This window comes from Pantherophis guttatus, chromosome 2 (assembly GCF_059756535.1).
Source record: "Pantherophis guttatus breed Tessera chromosome 2, ASM5975653v1, whole genome shotgun sequence".
NCBI lineage: Eukaryota > Metazoa > Chordata > Lepidosauria > Squamata > Colubridae > Pantherophis > Pantherophis guttatus.
The window spans coordinates 195,511,870-195,532,542 of NC_142064.1; the positions used below are offsets into that span (position 1 = coordinate 195,511,870).

The 20,673-nt window shown below is 37.8% G+C and overlaps 1 protein-coding gene across 2 annotated transcripts in view; it reads right to left on the minus strand.

The window, feature by feature from the left end:
* Positions 1-331: 331 nt before the first annotated feature.
* The window catches only part of RASGEF1C (RasGEF domain family member 1C), a 95,246-nt gene continuing 74,904 nt past the window's right edge, over positions 332-20,673 (minus strand). The window contains exons 8-14 of one of the 2 annotated variants that reach the window (XM_034403138.3): positions 18,628-18,730; positions 18,449-18,528; positions 17,881-17,976; positions 9,894-9,989; positions 8,077-8,200; positions 5,307-5,379; positions 332-2,781 (exon numbers count right to left, since the gene is read on the minus strand). In XM_034403138.3, the coding sequence (XP_034259029.1) occupies positions 2,757-2,781; positions 5,307-5,379; positions 8,077-8,200; positions 9,894-9,989; positions 17,881-17,976; positions 18,449-18,528; positions 18,628-18,730 (597 nt within the window). In that variant the 3' untranslated portion in view covers positions 332-2,756. The remainder of the gene's footprint in view (positions 2,782-5,306; positions 5,380-8,076; positions 8,201-9,893; positions 9,990-17,880; positions 17,977-18,448; positions 18,529-18,627; positions 18,731-20,673) is intronic. The other variant, XM_034403163.3, reaches the window with a different exon arrangement.

Sequence of the window (20,673 nt, forward strand, 5' to 3'; positions counted from 1 at the left end):
GTTAAAGTATACTCCCCTTCTAGTATGGCACCTCACTCACAAGTTTCCTTGATTTAATGAAGAATTGATAAGAACTCAATGATTTTACAACTGTGAATTCATCTATGAATGTCATCGCCAGCAAATACTCAATTAGGATATTTTGCTACAAAATATGAAGAACTTTATCAGATTCTTTGCTGAAATCAAGATATATTATTTCTTGCTCTTTTTTCAATATCTATTCAAGCCAGTAACCCAATCCAAAAGAAACTATTCTGGATTTATTTTTGACCTATGTTCCTTTCTACATACAGTATTTTTAGACATATTTCTAACTTGTTTTCCTATCTTTTCTAGTTCCATCGCTGACCATTCTTACAGCTTGGATTTTCTTTTTTTCCTGTTTAAAATCTGAGACATCTACCTCACTATATTTTTGTGGCATTCCTCCATTTTTCAAAATTTTCTATAGAAAAGAGCTAACAAATAGAGGAAGAAATTTATCTTGCTTCTTATTCAGATGCTGAGATTGTCACTGAAACAGTCTGAATACATCTAGATCAGGGGAGTCAAACTGGTGGTCCATGGGCCAGATGCGTCATATGCAGGCTATGCCCACCCCAGCTCAGCAAATTGGAAAAACATCGCAAAACATCATGTGATGGCAACATCCATGATCCATTGACACCCATGATCTAGATAATTCAAATACTGTAGGTCTCTTGCAATAGCTACATGAAATAGCTACTACATTGTGACATAGTTGGTGCAGAAAGTGTTGAATTTGACACAAGTTCAGAATTGATCATACACAGTAACTATATATATATATATTCACTGATTGGTTGCCTGAGGAAAATGTGCGCATGCACAAAATTCTTTCTTAATCTGTCATAGGCCACAAATACCTAACTCACGTCCAGATAGGTAGTCAGATCAACATATATTTTTTTGAAAAATCATTCATTAGACTGGCATGAAGCACTTTTGTGCCAGCATTAGATATCGGCACACAGTGGAATAGATGTGATGGAAAGAAATAGGTTGTCAAGAAGGCTTGTGCAGATAAATAACTTAATTTATATTCCAGAAGCTAAGATTGCTTTACTCAAAGAAACAAAAAGGCTCCTTGTGAGAAGGAATATCATAGAATTTCATTGTAGACATATTCAGAAGCAAAAGCCTATCTAAATTAAGATTCAAATCTATCCAGTGCCTAATGACTGCTTTACTGTTCATGTAATGCCAGTTGAGTCTTTGACCAGCATGCTAAATTCTTGCATATGATGGAAGGCAAGAATTAACTCTCTAAATTCCACTGTGCAAGTGTTCTATGTTGGAACTGGATGAATCATGGAATGCATTTAACTGATGCATAAAATATGTACATTGGCACGAATCTCATCTATATATGTGGCATCAGATACCTGTAATTCTCAAGCCAAGCCCACACTGTGCTGGTTATTACTTGCACTTCGGACAATGTCCGAATCTGAATTATGAGTCTTTCTGATACAATTTTATTATGAAAACGTCCCTGTTATTAAAATGAAGGTTTGCACTTTACTGCAATTCTATACAGTAAGCTATGGATTTGTTTTACTTCCATTACTTATAAAAAGGCTATTTGAGTATAATTTGCAACCATTGCTTGCCCTCCCACTAAGCATTATGGCACACATATTAATGCCTGATTGTTCGCTTCCCATTACTCAACTTTCCCTGTAGCTCCTAAATCTGTAGCCCTAACGCATCTCGAAGTCAGGAATTCGAGAAAGAATGCCATAGCTGGGAGGCAGCTATCCATCGCCTACACAGAGGAACCATAAAATAAGGGACCCATCTTAGGAACATAGTATTGATAATTTCAGTGCAACAATTCATAGACTGTAAGACACACTAGAAATAAGAGCCCTACCATCACATGATTATCTTTTCCAAAATATTTCTTTTCTCTGATAAAGAGAAAATAAGTAGGTGAAAGCAACTGTTTGCATTCCTTAACAGATTTCCTTTCTGTTAATGATGCAAGATTCTTTAAAGACTGTCTCTCAACAGCCAACAGAACTAGAGAATATGCTACATGCTTTCTATCAAAGGGTCACATGAGAAGTCATCTGAAGAGCTTAGGAGTTCACTGTGAAGATCAAAGATGATTTGGACTCCAAACTGAAGGAGACATAACAAATTTTCACAGCTCGAATCTTTCAGTATTAAAAAAAGTAGCAGATGTGGGTTATTCATTTTAATATGGTTTTCTATTAGTCTTTTATTTCCTGATGTTGGAATATTCTTCACTAAGGCTGAGGATTGAGGAGGAAAAATAGTCCTTCTCTATGTAGTAGCATAACGTAATTGGCAACATCTACTTTTCACAGTTCTCTTTGAGTCATTGTCAGATACACCCTGCTTCTGAGATACAAACCCTGTACTCTTCCGTGGAGACTGTTTTGGATTGCAGCACCATGACTTTTCTTGCTTTTTCTTTTAGAAAGTCAAGTTTAAATAGCAATAAGGACTTGGTTCTGATAAAGCCAAGATAAAATCTCTACTGGCTTTTCACTGTAGGGTTACTGGCTGTAACAACACTGTGCAGTAAAAAGACTACTCACTTGAGTCTTTCTGATGAATCCAGTTAATCGCATTAAGGAGCCCCCCAACGCACACAAAAATAAAGAATAAATTTCTAAATCCCAAATAGGCATCTTTGGAATCCATAGTGCAAGTAGTTCTGCTGAGTTCGTTTCTTCTAGTATATTTATAGATTATTGTCTTCAAGTCTTTCCTAAGATAGTTGACCTACAAAACAAAAACATGAAAGCAGTAAAAAGAGTGGAAACAAATATAGCATAAAGTTATTTAGAATCAATTTGGCCTCACTCATCTAAGTGCCAGATTTATAAAGGAAAACAGAAATTCAAGGCAGGAATAGCAACAATCAGTGTACATTCTCATCATAATGGGCAGTTACATTACAAAGTCATGAGACCAAAGAAAGTTAGTTGAGAATAATTATGTATAAAAACTCACTTTTTATTATAACTATTTTCTCTGATCACATTATCTTAATACGTTATCATATGTGTCATCTTTGTAAGCTGCCCAGAGTCACTGAGAGTGAGTTGGGCGGCCATTTTTTAAAAAAATAATAAAAAAAATAAAAATAGCTTGAAGACAACAAGGCAAGTTCAAGAGAGAAATTTTTGCATATGGCAAAGGTTTTTCTTGGAATACCTATTGGGTTCACGAGGGTCCAGGAATTGTGACACTGCTTTGCAGCGTCCCCAGTTCCCTTGCTCCATTAAATAAATGTCTCTAAGAAGAAAATAAAACTCAGCAGCAGAAGGGATCTAGGGCTTTGAAAATTCAAATACTGCTTTTTCATAAACAAACAAACACACACACACACACACCACCGCCGCCACCACCACCACCACCATATCCAAACAGCTTCTATCTTGACCTTGTTCAAATAAGTTTTGAAAACTGGCCCCTTTCCTCAAGCCCTGAGATAGGGAAGTATTGGGCCCCTTCTGAGAATATGTGGATTACAATTTTATTTCTGCTGCTGGATGCCTATTGTTCTTCTGTATTATTATAAGTGTTTTTTTAATATAATGTGATGCCCAGAATAATTAGGAATTTAGATGGCCTTACAAAAGCAATAAAGGAATAAGTAAAATAGTCATTGCTTTGCAAACGTTCTGATCTTACCTCTCAAGTATCTTCGATAGACATTTTGCACATATTAAATAATTTTATTTTATTCATACTTGCCCATCTTGTTTATCAGATTGTGTATTATATTTATAATATGCTTTCCCTCTAGAACCTCAAAGAGGCATTTATAAAACTGCTCCCACCGTTTTTCCACAACTCCAAATCCTTGTGATATGGATTGCACTGACAGTGTGTCATCTACTGAGCTTCCATGGTTAGGGGTGGACCTGAACTGGAGTTTTCCTGGTCCTATTTCAACACCAATAAAGAAGGATATTTGTAGCTCAGGGTTGAAATGAGGGTCCTTGGTGCTCTCTGAGCCTGGTTGTTTTCTTGCAGACATTTCATTACTGAAATTAGGTAACATCATCAGTGCTAATAAGGAGTGGGGTTCGCACTAGCCACTAGTGACTAGAATATAAATTGAGAGCAAATCCCACTCCTTACTGGCATCCTTACTAATGATGCCACCTACTTTGGATCAGTAGTGAAATCCAATTTTTTTTACTACCAGTTCTGTGGGCGTGGCTTGGTGGGCGTGGTGTGGCTTGGTGGGCATGGCAGGGGAAGGATACTGCAAAATTTCATTCCCTCCCCACTCTTGGGGGAAGGATATTGCAAAATCTACATTCTCACCCCACTCTGAGGCCAGTCAGAGGTGGTATTTGCCGGTTCTCTGAACTACTCAAAATTTCCGGTACAGAAACTGTCAGAACCTGCTGGATTTCACCCCTGCTTTGGATAATGAAATGTCTGCAAGAACCAAGCTCAGGAAGCACCAAGTACCTCTTATTTAATTTAATTTAATTTAATTTCCAATTTATATACCGCCCTTCTCCCTGAGGACTCAGGGCGGTGTACAGCCAAGATAAAAAACATAGAATACAAATATTAAAACATTTAAAAATATATATAAATTATTTCAACACCTTAATTAATTCATCACTCTGGCTTTCAACTTTCCATTATGAATTTCAGGGACCAACTATATTAGGTTTTTTTTTTAATCTTCTGGCTTGTTATTGGAAATATCTTTTCTTATAGAAGGTTCAGTGTGAAAACAGCATTCTCCAGGATAAGGTAGTCCATTTGTGGCTCCAGCTACATAGACCTTAAATTTCTTTTTTTGTATTGTAGGAATTCTAATTGGACTTTCGATTATTGTTCTCGTGATCAATGAAAACTAGTAGCTCAGACACCTAACATATCGAAGTGAGAAATACATGAAAATTCTAGGCTATAAACAAAGAAAAATATGAAGAAAGCTTCTGGCTTTCCCCAGAAAAATGAAGATTTTCATCCAGCATCATCTATGGGCTTTCATTTATATGTCCAAAGAGATGCTTAGCATAGCGTGTAGATATGTTTAGGTATGTGTTATGAACAAAGATAGCAATAAAAATAGCAATGAACAATGATTGTAATAAATCATGCAATCATTACATTTTTTTGTGTCCAAAGATCTTTTAATTCCTATGGTAGCCTTTTATTTCTAGCCAAGTTTGTAATTATTTATGGGTGAGAGAGAAGATAACCTTTTCAGCAGGTTATCCAGATTTTCTACACCAATAAGGAATTTCAACTCGGATTAAAAGTGTAGGTACCTTAGGTTTTTCCATCTTTCTTTTTCTGTTTGGTTTTCTGGACTTTCACTTTCATAGGAAGCCAAATACAAACCTAAAAAAATGAGATTGGGAGAGAAAGAAGACAAATCTATTACTGAATTACTATTAACAGCTAAAAGGTTAACAGTCTCACAAACAAAACAGGATGCTTGTTAAAAGTAAGGAAACAATCTGCACAGGCAGGCCAACTTTCATGTTCACAAATTCTTCTGAATTCTGTTAACGTATTCTGTTCTGAAGATATTGTTAATGTAGCTTCACCATAAAACAGAATTAATTTATCTGGTCATATTTCCTCTCTGGTCTGCCTGGTAAGGCTGACATCAATCTTGTAAGGTTGAAAGTAAATTTTTCCCGGAGTCACCTGTACAGTCCGAGAACTTAGGGAGAGTCCCTGCGGAGCGTCTTATTCTACCCACTATGCAGCTGAAGTCTATGCAGTCTCTTATCTGGCTGTTCCCAAGGCAGCATCCCAAGGCAGAACTCAAGGTCTGTTCCATGTGCTCTCACAACAATTAAGGCCTTGTTACATACATACACATATAATTTTTACTAATGAGGTTTTCAACAGAATTTAAAAAGTACCAATTTTAAATTGAAAATAAGAATAAGAATAAAGAAAAACAAATGGGCAAAGAAGAAATAAAAGGAGAGAAGTAAAAAAAGCAAAGGTTTTAAAGAAGTGGCTTCCAATCTTAACTGGTTATAAATGCACTGAGATTTTATCCTCTCTCTTTAAGGTTGTAGCATAATTTCTTTCTTTCCATACTCTACTCTTTGTAATTATCAAATCCAATAACAGCTTAGTTACTATGCAGAAACAACTGTATTGGTGTCTTCCCTTACATGAAAACAGAAATAGTAAACTAGTCTTTCATAGTTTGGATCCTGTATTTGAGTTCCTTTTCAAGCTGCCATGCTATTATAGTGAGGTAGCATATGGGAGCCAAGCAAGTCAGATATCTCTACACTTCCTAGTGCATAAAAGGTAGCAAAATACTTCTGCTGTTGCAGTGATGTTTCCTGATAGAACACTGGAAATTCTTCATTTACCAGAAAAGCTAGCATTAGCTCAGGAATATATACCGGTGATAATAATAAAAAAAATACAAAAGAAAACTGACAGCAGAAACAGATCTAGTGGTCCATCAAGTCTGCCCTTTGAGTTTTTTCTATTATTTTATTGTTTAAATTTTTGCCAGAGGATGTGACATACGTTTATCCTAAACGTGGGGGACAGGTTAATTTACATGCCCATCTGGAATCTGCATAGGATCATATTGCACAAGGATGTAGTACATAGGTATTTGTAATTACAGCTTAAAATTAATGGGTGTTTGGAACATCTACACCATAAAATGATGATAATTGGCTTCAAACATCTAATAAAAATGAAGTTGCATCTGGATCCACTACATAATTACATTTATGAGCCATATTCAAGCACCAAAGATTACATGATGAGAGCATAAGAAAGATACATGTATAGATTTCACTTCTACTGTGCTCCTGCTATCCAATTTCCTTCTTCTCCATGTGCTGGAAGGCCAATATAAAGCTTGTTGTACTTTGGTCTTTATACTGGAGGTAGCATTCTAAAGCATGAGAGAGCCAGCACAGGGGCCATCTGATGCTCAGATGACAGGGATTTGACTAAGAAACTGGGACTTACTAGGTTTTTTTTTTTGCCTAATGCAGTTCTATTCTAAGGCATTTTTGCCTAATGCAGTTCTATTCACATGAGATTTACAAGCCTCCTAGAAATGAATCTGCCAACAGTGCATTTTCCTCTTGCCTTTCTATGCAGAAGTCGCAATACTTGGGAAAACAACATGGAAGTGCGAAACCCATAGATGCCATGTAAGCCTTTCTGCCCATTCTTTGCCCCTAAAACAGTCCCAACATACCTCTATTTCCATGCAAAGGTTCCACTTCATCAGACCCAAAGCTCAATGCCTAAAACCCATCTGCTGAAGTGCCCTTTGTCACTCCAGAATGCAAGAACCTTCAGATTGATCTGAATCTTTCTCTTTTATGGGACCAATTTAATTGTTTCATTTGTTCATTTAAAGTTCCGATGGTTTCTTATGGGTCTCGAAAATGATTTTTTCCTTGCTGTATTCTGAACTTATCTGTAACCAATAATGTCCTAAATGTTGCATACAATTTTTGTGAATGAGTTTTAAGGACTTTTGTTTAAAAGCACAAAGGTCAGAAACATACCAAAAGTCTATACAGCCTGTAGGCAGAGTTAATTCATCCAGCCTCATCTCTGACATGAGGATAATTGGATATGACTGAATTAATTTATTATGAAAGGACACAGGGTAACATGATCTATCAAGAGGATAGGAAGAAAAATCAGACAAAAGCTCCGTAGCAAATGGGGATGATTAACTGCATCCAAAATAACTTTAGTTTTTTTTCAAGCATAGCACAAAAGGTAAATCTTCCTTTGTTGGGAGTTGGCCTCTACTTTCTGTGCCTGAAGCCATCACAAACATAATTTGCAAAAGAATAGATTTGTTTGGATGTGTGCAACACTAGCACAGTAAGGCCATCAGGTCTATTGCTCTGTGGAATGATTGACTATAAAAAGATGTCCTCCATAATCATCCTAATTGCTACCAATTGTAGACAATGTGGATTTGTACAAGAGCACATTCCAAAAAAACATATTTTCAGTCAATCATATAGAATAATGTCAGTAGCAGATACCTATTCATTCATGAAATCAGGATGTTCTTACCATCTTCGGTAAAGATAGGGGCAGTATGTAAATAGTGGATTATATTATCATCCCGTTCGAATGGACATTCAACTTGTTTCCATGTTATGAATTCTCCTACTTGTTTTGCCAGTTCCAAGAATTTCTGTATCAATTTTAAAAAGAAATATTTAGATCAAAGAAAATAATATTCCAGTAAAATTAGGACTGTGGCTTCAGAATAATCCAATACTAATCTGATAACATGTCTGCAAAAAATGAGAAGCTTTTATATATTTCTGTAATGTGGAATGGAATACATTAATTTGCAGTTCCTATAAAATACTCTGATCTGGAATTCAACAGCTTATGTTCTTTACATAAATTTGCTGCAAGACTATTTTGGCAGCCTTCTAAAATTAGGCATCTCACTAATTAAGATTAAGTACTTATATAATATATGAATATAGGTAAGTATTGACATAATTATAATAATACATCATTAATTCCAAATCAGAACCCTTCTTTAACTTCTTTACTATTACCTCTTACTTGACAGTAATGGCTAAATTCTTGGTAAAGACTATGTAAATATACAAAAATATATCAAGAGTTATAAATATATTGATGAAAATTTATTAATCAATATAAGACATAAACAGTAACAAATAATCCTTTTTGAATAATTATTTATCATACATATTAGACAGATTAATTATTCTTAAATAGCTCTTAAGTATTCTTAAATAGTCATTGGTATTAATACATAATCATAAATCAAAGAATAATATATTCATCTGACATTTTTAACCTGATTTGGCTTATTGTTTTTTTTTAATTAAAGAGTTTTACAAAACAAAAAACATTTTTACAAGAAAAACATAAACCGTTTGATTTGGCTTATTGTTTTAACACAATCCTTGGAATTTAGAGTAGTTTTGGTAGTGAATACAGATGCAAAGCTTTATTCCAAGGGTGCTTCATTCAGTTTGAATTTGTAAAATATTATTTAAAAATTAAATACTGATACTGCATATGTATAAGATATGCAGGGACATAAACTGTCAATTATGTGTATTATTCTCAAGTGGCCTCTGCAAACAAAATTATCCCTTAAGACTTGGGTCCCTGCCCCGGGTGGTTTTTTGGGGGTGGGGGAGATGTTTCCCAATTCTGTATTAGCTGCCAGCTAATTTATATCCCAGTTGCTTCCCAGATCATAATCCTCCCCAAAATACCTCATTTTCTTAAGCAATAAGATGGAAAAAACAATTTGCTATGATTCTCCTTCCCTGCAAAATTCTATGAAGAAAGAAGGTCCTGTTCAGTGATGGGATTCAAGTAATTTAACAATCGGTTCTGTGCCCTAATGATTTCTTCCAACAACCAGTTTGCCAAACTGCTCAGAAAGTTAACAACCGGCTCTCCCGAAGTGGTGCGAACTGGCTGAATCCCACCACTGGTCCTGTTTGATACCCAGAGGAGGAAAGGGTGATAACAGCAAAATTGTTGCAGAGACAAGGGGGAGCTAAAGAATCCCATAAGGAGCAAAATATATTTTTGTAGGCAAAATATGCCTCTGACTACATCCTCTTCTATTACCCGAACATGTCCCCTTGATTTCTAGGGGATGTTTTTTAAAGGTGGGAAAAGGAGCTGAGAAAATTCTGTTGTGTAGCTAACTGTTGTGCAGGCCTTGTACATATGCAATGCATTTGTGCTTTGAAAAAAAAATATCTTGAAATAAGATTGCAAAGATCTCTTTTTATATAGCAACTGCCTTTGTTCCTTTACCATGAAACAAAAGCACCATGGCTCAGAAAACATTTGCTGCGATAAATAATACTTGCTGTGCTTACTTCAAAGTTGACATGCCCATTTGGAAGGCGGTTTGCACATCCCTCATTCAAAAAGTAAATATCTTTGATCAGTAGGCTGAAGAAGGGGATCACAATCTGTGAAAAGAATGGCATAACAATTGTCTCCGCAGTTCTATTATTGATGCACAAAAAACAACTCACTCACACAAAGTAAAGAGATTAACTTTTCAATTCTAATGAACAAACTGTAATGTGAGCTAGGCCTAGTGGTTCCATGAAATAGCTGCAGGGCTGAACTAATCTTCCCTGCGCACACAAAGACAAAGGACACAAACATAGGTACAATAATTCCACAAAGACTAAATACATTGCAGGTGTTTGACTGATTAGGTATTATTGCTTAATAGGATAATATTTATAGGTAAATAAGATTATTTTATGCAAAGGAAAAGTTTAATGTGAATAAGTAAATATCAACAATCTACAGAGAAATCTACAAAGCCATGTAAACATTTACAATTAATCCCATTTAGCAAACATATGGAATAGATATTTGTGACAAAAGCCTGTGATGCATGCAGCAGAAATTCCAATCATATGAATAAAATATGTTCACTTATGTTGCAACACTGCCCCCCTGGATAAAATACTTTTTATACAGAGCTTGATTTTGACATGGATCAACACCAATGAAATCAAGTGAAACAACATGGGTTCACTTTAGCTAAATTTAGACGTGGTGGCGCAGTGATTAGAGTGCAGTACTGCAGGCTACTTCTGCTGACTGCTGATCGCCAGCAGTTTGGCAGTTTAAATCCCACTGGCTCAAGGTTGACTCAGCCTTCCATCCTTCCGAGGTTGGTAAAATGAGGACCTAGATCAGGGGTCACCAACCTTTCAGACCTCAGGGACCACTAACTTCATAATTTTAAATCCCGCGGACTACTAATGTGATCTGCCTAATGACTGGCTGGGTGGGTGTTGCTAGGTGGTCATGTGACTGGGTGGGTGTGGCCAACTCCTCACCTCCCCGTCCGGGCTCCTTAGGGCCCCAATAGGAAGCAGTTGTTGGAGCTAAGCAGCCATCACGAGAAAGAGTTGGCAAAACAGCTTAGTTCAAATTGGATCTGACTGAGAAGGAGGCTCAGCAGAAGCACCTCACTGAGGACTACAAGCATAGGCTTTCCAAGCAGAGGGAAGACCTGCGGGAGTGCAAGGCCAGGTACCGGCGCCTGGAGGCTCAGCGGGCTGAGATGATCAGCCAGTTCCAGGCCATGATGCAGTCCCACTGGAATAAGGTCCTCCGGCTCTTCGCACAAGTGGCACTTCCTTCTAGCCTTTGCCCAAAGCCCCGCACCAGGAGGCTGAAGCAGTCGGAATTTCTGCCCCCCTCCAACCCACACAAGAAGACCCCCAAGGGGGAGACTCTCTGCAGCAACACAAGCGTTCATTGCATGTATCTGGTCCAGGAGCTGTACTTTGAGGACCCCTGATTTAGTGCAATATAAAAAATGCAAATAATTTTTCTGCGGAGCACCAAAATTTTCTCGCGGACCACCAGTGGTCCACGGACCACCGGTTGGTGACCGCTGATCTAGATTGTTGGGGGCAATATGCTGACTCTGTAAATCACTTAGAGAGGGCTGTAAAAGCACCGTGAAGCGATATATACCATATTTTTCAGAGTATAAGATGCTCTGGACTATAAGACGCACCTACCTTTTTTGGTGAGGAAAACAAGGAAAATAAATCTGCCTCTGCCTCCCAGCAATTTTGCCTCATTGCAGCAAACTGCAAATAGCCTGCTTTACTTTCATTTTCATTTTCAGCATAGCTTGATTAGCACAAGAAAAAAAAAACTGCTCCCAGCAATTTACCTCCTTGCAGCAAGCAGCAGAGGCCCGCTCAAAACAGCTGAGAGCAAAACAGCTGAGCGTCAGGAGGCCGATCTAATCAACTTGTGCTAATTAGGCTGTGCTGAAGCTGAAATGAGCTGTTTCTTCTTGCTGCTTGCTGCAAGGAGGTAAACTGCTGGGAGGCAGAGGCCAATGGGTGGGGGCCAGTAGGTGGGAGAGGCTACATTCTGTGTATAAGACGCACCTAAATTTTCACCCCCTTTTAGGGGGGAAAAAGGTGTGTCTTATACTCCGAAAAATATGATAAGTCTAAGTATTTCATTCCAGTTGGCTAACTGACAGGACGGACACGGCTCCTGCTTAACAACAACTTTATTCAACAACAATGGCAATTACCTCAGAATCAACATCCCGCATTTGACAGCTCCTTATATATGAGAGCTGTCAACGTAACAACCAATGAGAACGGCATTATAACAGCCAATCAGAACTCTGCAACTTCCTGGATATGCAACACTAAGTGCTATTTCTATTATCCTTTACATGTATTGTTTCATTTTGAATTTGGAACTTTTCTAACTATGACTAACTCTGCATAATTTGGAGTGGATAAATTCATGTAGAAACCAGTGCAAAAAGAATACAAAGATGCAATCCAACACCCAATGCATTTTGAATACTAGATTATTCATTATAGAAAAGCCATTTTCCCAGATTAGCCTGAAGAGGTACAATTGACCGACCTTCCTTCCTTCCTTCCTTCCTTCCTTCCTTCCTTCCTTCCTTCCTTCCTTCCTTCCTTCGTTTATTTTTGCAATTTAAGGCAGTGTGTATAATATTCCCTCCCATTTTCCCAACAATAGCCCTGTGAGGTAGGTTGGTTCAAGAGATAGTAAGTGTCTGAAAGTCACCACCTGGTTTCTGTGCCTCTAGGAAGACTAGAGCTCACAGTCCCTCGGTTTCTAATCTAGAGTCTTAGAAAATACAATTTCATGTATTGTATGTGTGGTTATGTGTCTATACACAACACACACACAAGAGTAGCAATATTTATCAGCTTAATCTGATGAAGTATGCTGAAGATAAGGAAAGGAAAAAGAGGGAGGGAGGGAGAGGGTGGATCTTAGATATAGTTAATATGAAATTCTGAGATCAGAAACCATTGCTTGGGCAAATGCTTTTCCTATCTATGCTAGGAAAGAGGGAGAAATCATTCACATTGTTCTGCAATGAAATCAGCTACGCTTGAAACTGAGAAACTGAAAGTATGATGTTCTTCTCCCAAGTTTGCTTTATCAGCAATGACAGTGACTGGTGATAAAAACTGGAATGCTGTCAATCATATCTCCAGAGCTCATAGATATCAATAAACAAGTCACTCATTTGGATACATCTTCAAATTATTTGTGATTCTTTCTCTACTGTGTATCTGAAAGAGAAAACAAGCAATTTGCTTTCTTTGGGATGAACATAAATAGATCACACAGTTTCTCTTCCCATTATACTCTTCTAGTAAAAGTTCGGCCTTAAAATACTGTAAAAGAGAAAGTGAAAGACATTATCACAAACTGCAGAGCAATAACAGGACACAAGTATCCATTCTATAGCTATACTCTTGCTAATTACTGCATGGGTAACAATTAGCTGCAACGAAGTCCTATATAAAACTTAAACAGCAGCCCCTGAAAAAGCTATAAGAAAATTCCACTGATAATCTTTTGGACTCTTTTACAGATCATGCTGTCTGTGTAGCCTCTGTGTTTAGTGGCCAATGCAAATATTATCCTGAAGCAAAGTTTACAGAGCATCTAATGGAAATTTCACACCACGGAAGGCTGACTCAGCTCTCTAAAATATTGGGAGATAAACAGATTTCAAAGTTGACTCTGATGGGGCAAAACTGTGGTGGAAATGCATAATGAAATATTGTGGAAGTTGGCCTTCCTGTTTTTCTGTCTTAACATCAGAGAAGCAGATGTGAAAATCTGCTGGTGCACCATTTCTATCCATCTGTGTTAAAGAGGTTTTTAGAGAATAGGAAGAAAGTATGTAGGAAGCAGAAAAGGCTAAACCCTACAATGACTGTATTATAAACTGATGTTGGATCCTTTATTTACTAAAAGTTACAATACCTTAATGTATATCTGTCATCTCCCAATAAGACATTGAGCAACTCTGCATGGACTCAATAAGTTTCTGAATTCAATTCAGATTGTCTTAACCTTCAGAGCTACAAGGTTAAAGACCAAAACATCTACTGGATTGCTGTTTCCTGCATGAGCCCATCCATCCATCGTGACCTTTTTGTGACTCTAAAATCATGGTTTTTTTCCAGCAGCAGGAAAGAATAGATTCCTTGTTTTATAAAACTCTGAGAAAGAAAAGAGGCATAATGTTCATATCTCACCATTCCCTTCTCATTGCACTTTATTTTGGTGGTTTCCTTTCACTTTCCCTCTCTTTGTCTGTTGATTGACTGATGACTTCAGAGGACTGAAATAATGCTCAAGATTATATTTTCACTGACTGAAAGTATAAATCTGATTTTCTCAAACATCAAATTACACTTTCAATGAAGTCTCTTGTATCTGTGTGCCCAGGGTAACAGGGTCATTGCACACAAGCAGCTATTTACTCTTAATTACTTTCTCTGCAAAATGTTACTATTTCTCTGTTTTTAATATGCTAATTCAACTATTTTTAATTGACAGCAGTTTGGATTTTATTTCTGTCACACTGAGTTCATCTATCTCCATGCTGTCCTTTATTGCTTCTTTTTTTTCATACGCTGGTTCTATAAATTCTATTACTTTTTAACTGTCTCATATCAAATGTATGTTGATATAAATGGTAGAAATAACAAAATTCAATAATTTCAGATAAAACTGTAAAGGGTATGGATGCCAACCTCCAAAAAGCATTGCTGGCCAAGATTCTACGACATCATTTTGGCTTTCCTGTTTAGCTTTCTTTATTCTCAATGCCCCAAATTAAATTCATCAGGCAGTTGCTTCTTGATAATGCTCCTTTAGAATGCAATGGATGTGAATGGCACATGCTTGAATGTGTTGAAGATTTGCAAGGCAAATAAGATTGTCAATTAAAGTGTTAAGATATTCATCCCTTTCATTTGCCTAAAATAATTCACTTCATGATATTATATATGCCTCCATTCGAATAACAGATTGTCTCTTACACTCTCTTTATCTTTGTCCGTACAGATTTTGCTTCCGGCAGTTCACAACTCCAAGCTTCTAGGCTAACAATTTTTAACAGTTTTTTTTTTAAAAAATAGTCACTGCCTAACTTAAGAAATGCAGAAAAATATTATGTTTTCTTTATTCAAGTGATAAACAAACAAACCAACAAATCTAAGCACCCTATTTTATACGTACCCTTCAAAAGACAAGGATGGAATTTGGTTATAGGATCAGCAATGAATAATATTGCCCTTAAATAAGTAATCGTAAGATTTTATTACGTTTTTCCCAGCATGAATAAAGATATTGTCTATTGCATCCTTCCAAGAGATAATAACATTTTAGAAAGGGGTAAAATATGTGCTCACAGATCTTATTAGATTCCAAATTTCATCTTCCCTATGCAGCATGTTAAATGATGAGGGATATTGGAAGCTATACACCTGGTTCACACATAGTTTAAGTAATCATATAATTTAATTCATTTTTGCTTAGAATGATATGTGAACCTACTTATTATGGTTTAATGGTATCTATTTAGGAAACCTTTTTTAAAAAATCCTCACATAAAGTTATACGTAAACACAGTTTTCTTGGCAAGGTATTATTTATTTTTATCTCATTATTGTTATAAATAATTCAAGGTGGCAAACATACCTAATACTCAGCGGTGAAATGCACTTACCTTCGCTACCGGTTCGGAAATGTGACCTTGCGCGCGACTCTTCTGCGCATGCACAGAGGGTCAAATATGGGACGTAATGATGTCCTGGCAGGTAGGTGGAGCTTCCCACTGCCGGCCCTACTGGCTCGCGCGAGCCAGATAAATCCGGCCGGATTTTACTATTGCTAATACTCCTTCTTCTTCCTATTATTCTTACAACAACAACCTTGTGAGGCGAGTTGGGCTAAAAGAGTGGCCCAAGGTCACCCAGCTGGCTTTCATAGTTAGGGCATAGTCTCCTGGTTTCTAGCCTGGTGCCATAACCACTACACCAAACTGGCAGATTTGGGATAATCACAAAGGAACAAGCAGTGCCGTTTTTAGTTATGTGACAATCTCGTAATTCTGCATAGATGACATCCCCACAGCTTTTCTTTATGGAAGGAGAAATACTGTTTTACACATTCAATGTCTCTAAAGAAAACATAGCCAGTTTGGTGTATTGTTAAGGTGCCAGGCTAGAAACTGGGAGATTGTGAATTCAAATCCTACATTAAGCCCAAAGCTAGCTGGGTGACTTTGGGCCAGTCATTCTCTGTCAGCCCTAGGAAGCAGGCAGTGGTAAAGCGCTCCCAAAATTTTGCCAAGAGAACTGCAGGAGTTTATCCAGGTGGCTGCCAGGGCTCAACATTAATTTGAAAGCACACTCATGTGCGCGTGCGCACACACACACACACACACACACACACACACACACACACACAGAGAGAGAGAGAGAGAGAGAGAGAGAGAGAGAGAGAGAGAGAGAGAGAGAGAGGACAAAGATACAATTTATTTTAGCTTCCTTTAATTGTCCCTAAGCTATCCAGAGTATAGCAATTGTTCATGTGAAGCTCTCTGTTCTCAGTACGGATCAATCTAGACAGCCTGCACTAGTATCTTTCCGAAACCTTTCAATCTCCGCTATCTATGTTTTATGTTTTCTGACAGCAAAATACACTTAACACACTTTCCAAAAGGTGCTTTTTCCAAAAAGCAATTGGACTTTCTTGCCTTTTTCCTTTGAAAACATGTCGTTTCTCATCCAAGAAGCTTCTTCAGTTCAAATAAGAAGTGAAACCTCTTCAAAGGAAGAAAGAAAAAAAACCCAAGAAAGTCCAGTTGCCTTTTGGAAAAAAAGCACTTTTGGGACAACCATGACCTGGATGACTGAGAATCTCCATAGATATTTGACAGACATTCATTTTCTCAGTTATATAAATATACAGCAGAGTAACAGAGATGCGCTAACATGGAGAATATACAGCGTATTGCAAAGAATCTTTTGAATAAGGAATATTTGTAGCTCAGGGTTGAAATGAGGGGTACCTCTCAAATAATTAGAATAATATACAGGAAAGACCAATGACGTGTCTTCAGCAAGTGGAAAGAATGAACTAAAACAGACTGACTTCCAGTGAGAAGGCAAAGGTAGAAAGGATACCAGTGAGAATGAACACTCACACTGCACCAGCTTTTTTGCCCTTGCTGTTTTCATCTCTTTTCTAATAGAGTTCTAAATAATAAGTGCAAAAATTCCCTTGGCAAGAGGAGGGGAAGGAACGGCACAAGCTAGAGGCAGACCTAACTACATGACCCTGGTGTCAATTTTATCATGGTTCTGTATGCAATGCATGAAAAGGGCTTGTGAAATCACTGAAGACTTAGAGAAGAAAGGGTTTCATGAGTGTGTGGTACTATAACTCCCACGCTTGATAAAATCCCACTTCAGGTAGTCCTAGACCGTTCAAAGTTTCAACGGCACTAAAAAAAAAGTGACTTATGACCTCTTTCACACTTATAACCATTGCAGCATTCCCATGGTCACATGATCAAAATTCAGATGCTTGGCAACTGGGTCGTATTTATGACGGCTGCGGTGTCCTAGGGTCACGTGATCAGCTTTTGCGACCTTCTGACAAGCAATATCCATGGGAAATCCAGATTCACTTAGCAACCATGTTACTAACTTAACAAATGCAGCGGTTCACTTTAACAGCTGGGGCAAGAAAAGTCGTAAGATGGGGCAAACTCCCTTAACAAATGTTTCACTTAGCAACATAAATCTGGGGCTCAATTGTGGTCGTAACTCAAGGACTACCTGTATTATGTGGTAGTTAGAATGCAAGGCTAAAATTGGATGTATCCAAGTAGAAGCCCATGTTTTATCACAAGCAGCTGTCTTTCAGCCTCACTCATTCCGCACGGCGAGGATGAATTTCTGGAGATGGCATGTAAAATGTTTATAGTTATAATAAGAATGGTACCTTTTCCCTGTTGCTGTGTGCTGTTAGGGACCGATGAGCAGCTCCCCTTAAGGCAGTCCTGTAGTTGTAAAAATTGCCAGTAGGATCCATCTGGTGCTGAAATAAGAGGGAGTGGTGGGATGTGAAGAGGGAAGGGCCATGTAAGTTCGCAAGTCAGATAAAAGCTGGTATTATCTTTCCATCACAGAGTTTATAACTTGATAAAAAGACTAGATGACACAGTGAATTGAGAAGATGACTTGATTTTTTTCCCCCTGCAGGTCAGTCACTTTCTGTTATCTCCTTTTATTCTCTCTCTTTAAGTCTATAATGTTTTTATGGAATAAATTCCTAAGGATGCATATAGAAGGCTTCCTAATGCTAATTTTTTTTAGGGGTAGTGGTGGCTTGTTCCTACTTTATGTGTGGTTGTAACTGGATTGAAATGAATTTACTCTTCTGTGAGAACTTTTCCATTCTGGGATTTCTGGGTGAAGAATGTGACATGGTATGAGAATTCCACTTAATCACGTGACCCTCGATTATGAACATTTAAGTCTTAACAAATGTACAATTCTCAACATATTACCTCAAGAATAAAAAACTTGGCTGTTTTCACTTTTGACCAGGTCTTCTTTAGCCTAGATACTGGACTCATGTTCATTCCAGCTGGAGGGAAAGAAGATGACCAATGGAGGAGAACATTAAGAAACAGAATAATTGCTGAATATTCTTAAAGTGATACAGAAGTGACATTGGCACACTTACAGATGATTGCCATCAGTGAATTAAAGTTCCCTATGTTAAAGCACTCCCGGGCGACATCAATGAAGAATTCAATGACTTGTGCCCTCTGCTTCTTTTTGGCAGGCTGTAAATAAACAAGCCGATGAAAATGTAAAAAATGATTGAAATGTCATCACTCCACCAGTAGGAAATGTCCTATTTTTACTGCTCAATCCAACAGTTTAGCATATTGGATAATCTAATTTGATCACTTTGATTATTGGCATTCACTCCTGGCAGCTATAGGAATCAAAATTCTCATTAGACGGTGACCGAAGCCTAGTATGCCTTTTAAAAAAAGTCTTCACCACTGAGCTGACAAATGTACACGCCAAAGACAATTAATTCCAGAAATATTCTGTCTAGCAAATTATCATTGCAATGACAACTATTGTAATTTTTTCCCAGGCTTTAAATTAAATAGACAGACAGTAAAGGCATCCTCAATATCTGTCTTAGTTCTGTAGATCACAAATAAGTTCATCTTTTCTCCACTGTATACTGTATGTTAGATGGGGCTTTATTTCATCATTAAAGAGCGGGAGTCTTCCTGGACTCAAGAATTCCAACTCAATGAACGGATGGGAGCGGTAATCAGGAAGGCCTTTCCATATGATATGTCAGTTGTTTACTTTTCTAGATCAGGGACTCAGATAGATACTCATTGTCCTGGTCACTTCATGGCTTCACTACTACAATATGCTGTACAGGGAGCTGCCTTGAAGACCACCTGGAAGTTTCAGCTGGTCCAGAATGTAGCAGTGTGGATAGTAATGAGCATGCTTTGGTATGCCCATGTAACACTTATGCATTGGTTGCCAGCCTGCTTCAGAGTGCCATTCGAAGTGCTCCATGTTACCTTATAAAGCCCCATATGGCATAGGCTTCACTTGCTTAAGGACTGTCTCTCTCCCATAGTATCTGCCTGGCCAATTTGTCAGTTAAACAATGCCTTCTATTGGGATCCTGGAAGTGTGCCTTCTATAGAGAGCAAAAAGGATGACCTTGATGGAGGGACGGAAGATCTGTTATCAAGGCAACAAACAGATAAAGATTGCAGAAACTCAGATTAGTGGGGAAGGGGCTTAAAGCATCTTAGGCATCCCCCAACTTCACTCAAAGATAATAGAGAAAGATAATAGAGAAAAATTCTGTTCCCATACCCAATCTTAATAAAAATAGTTTTTGGCAGAGTCTGTTTCTTGATTAGGCCTACCTTGTAAGGCTGATCCTTTCTCCCTAGCAGCATCTGCTGTCTAGAATGAGTTTCTCCCTGATTTCACCCTGCTGATGTTTTGAAGGATCCTGAAAATCTGGCTTTCCACCCAGGCCTTTGGCAAGCATGAGTTGTCAACTCTCTTTTGGACTATGTGAGCGTCTTTCTTTCCCATCCAGTTTTCTCTCATTCTTCCCATTTTCACTCTTTGTTGTTGTCTATCACTGCATTTTTTCTTGTTTTTAATGTTTTTTATTTGTAACCACCATAGTCATCAGGAGTTGGGCAGCATCTAAATTTAGATAATTGTCAGGGTTCCAAGTAACATCCCCAATGAAAGAAGACTCTGAGGCTAGAAGTTCCTCAAAGTTCCATTTAAAATACCATTTTAATCCATTTTAATGTCATATTGGCACATCTGAGAAAACCTGAATCTGAAAGCTTCCAGGTTTTCCCCACCCAAAATAAACTCAAAGTCCCTTCCCCTGCACCCACATGCCCATCACATGGTCCATTCAGTGCACCGTTGCAACTGGAGATGCCTCCCAGTCATGGCACTCCAGGTGCAGGCAGAATGTCCTTGACTCCCAGAGAAAAGAATGTTATTATGGGTAGATATCTCTACAACTTCATGCAATCCCCCCTCCCAGTTTCACGCAGCACTAAGTGTGGCAGCCCTGAAGATCCAAAGAAAAAGATGGCCTCCAGGGCTGACAATAATATTAACAGTAATAACAGTAATAATACATGAAGAGTCATATAGGTTGGATTTATATGTTAAATAAATTTAACCTTAAAATCAAATTTAGTTT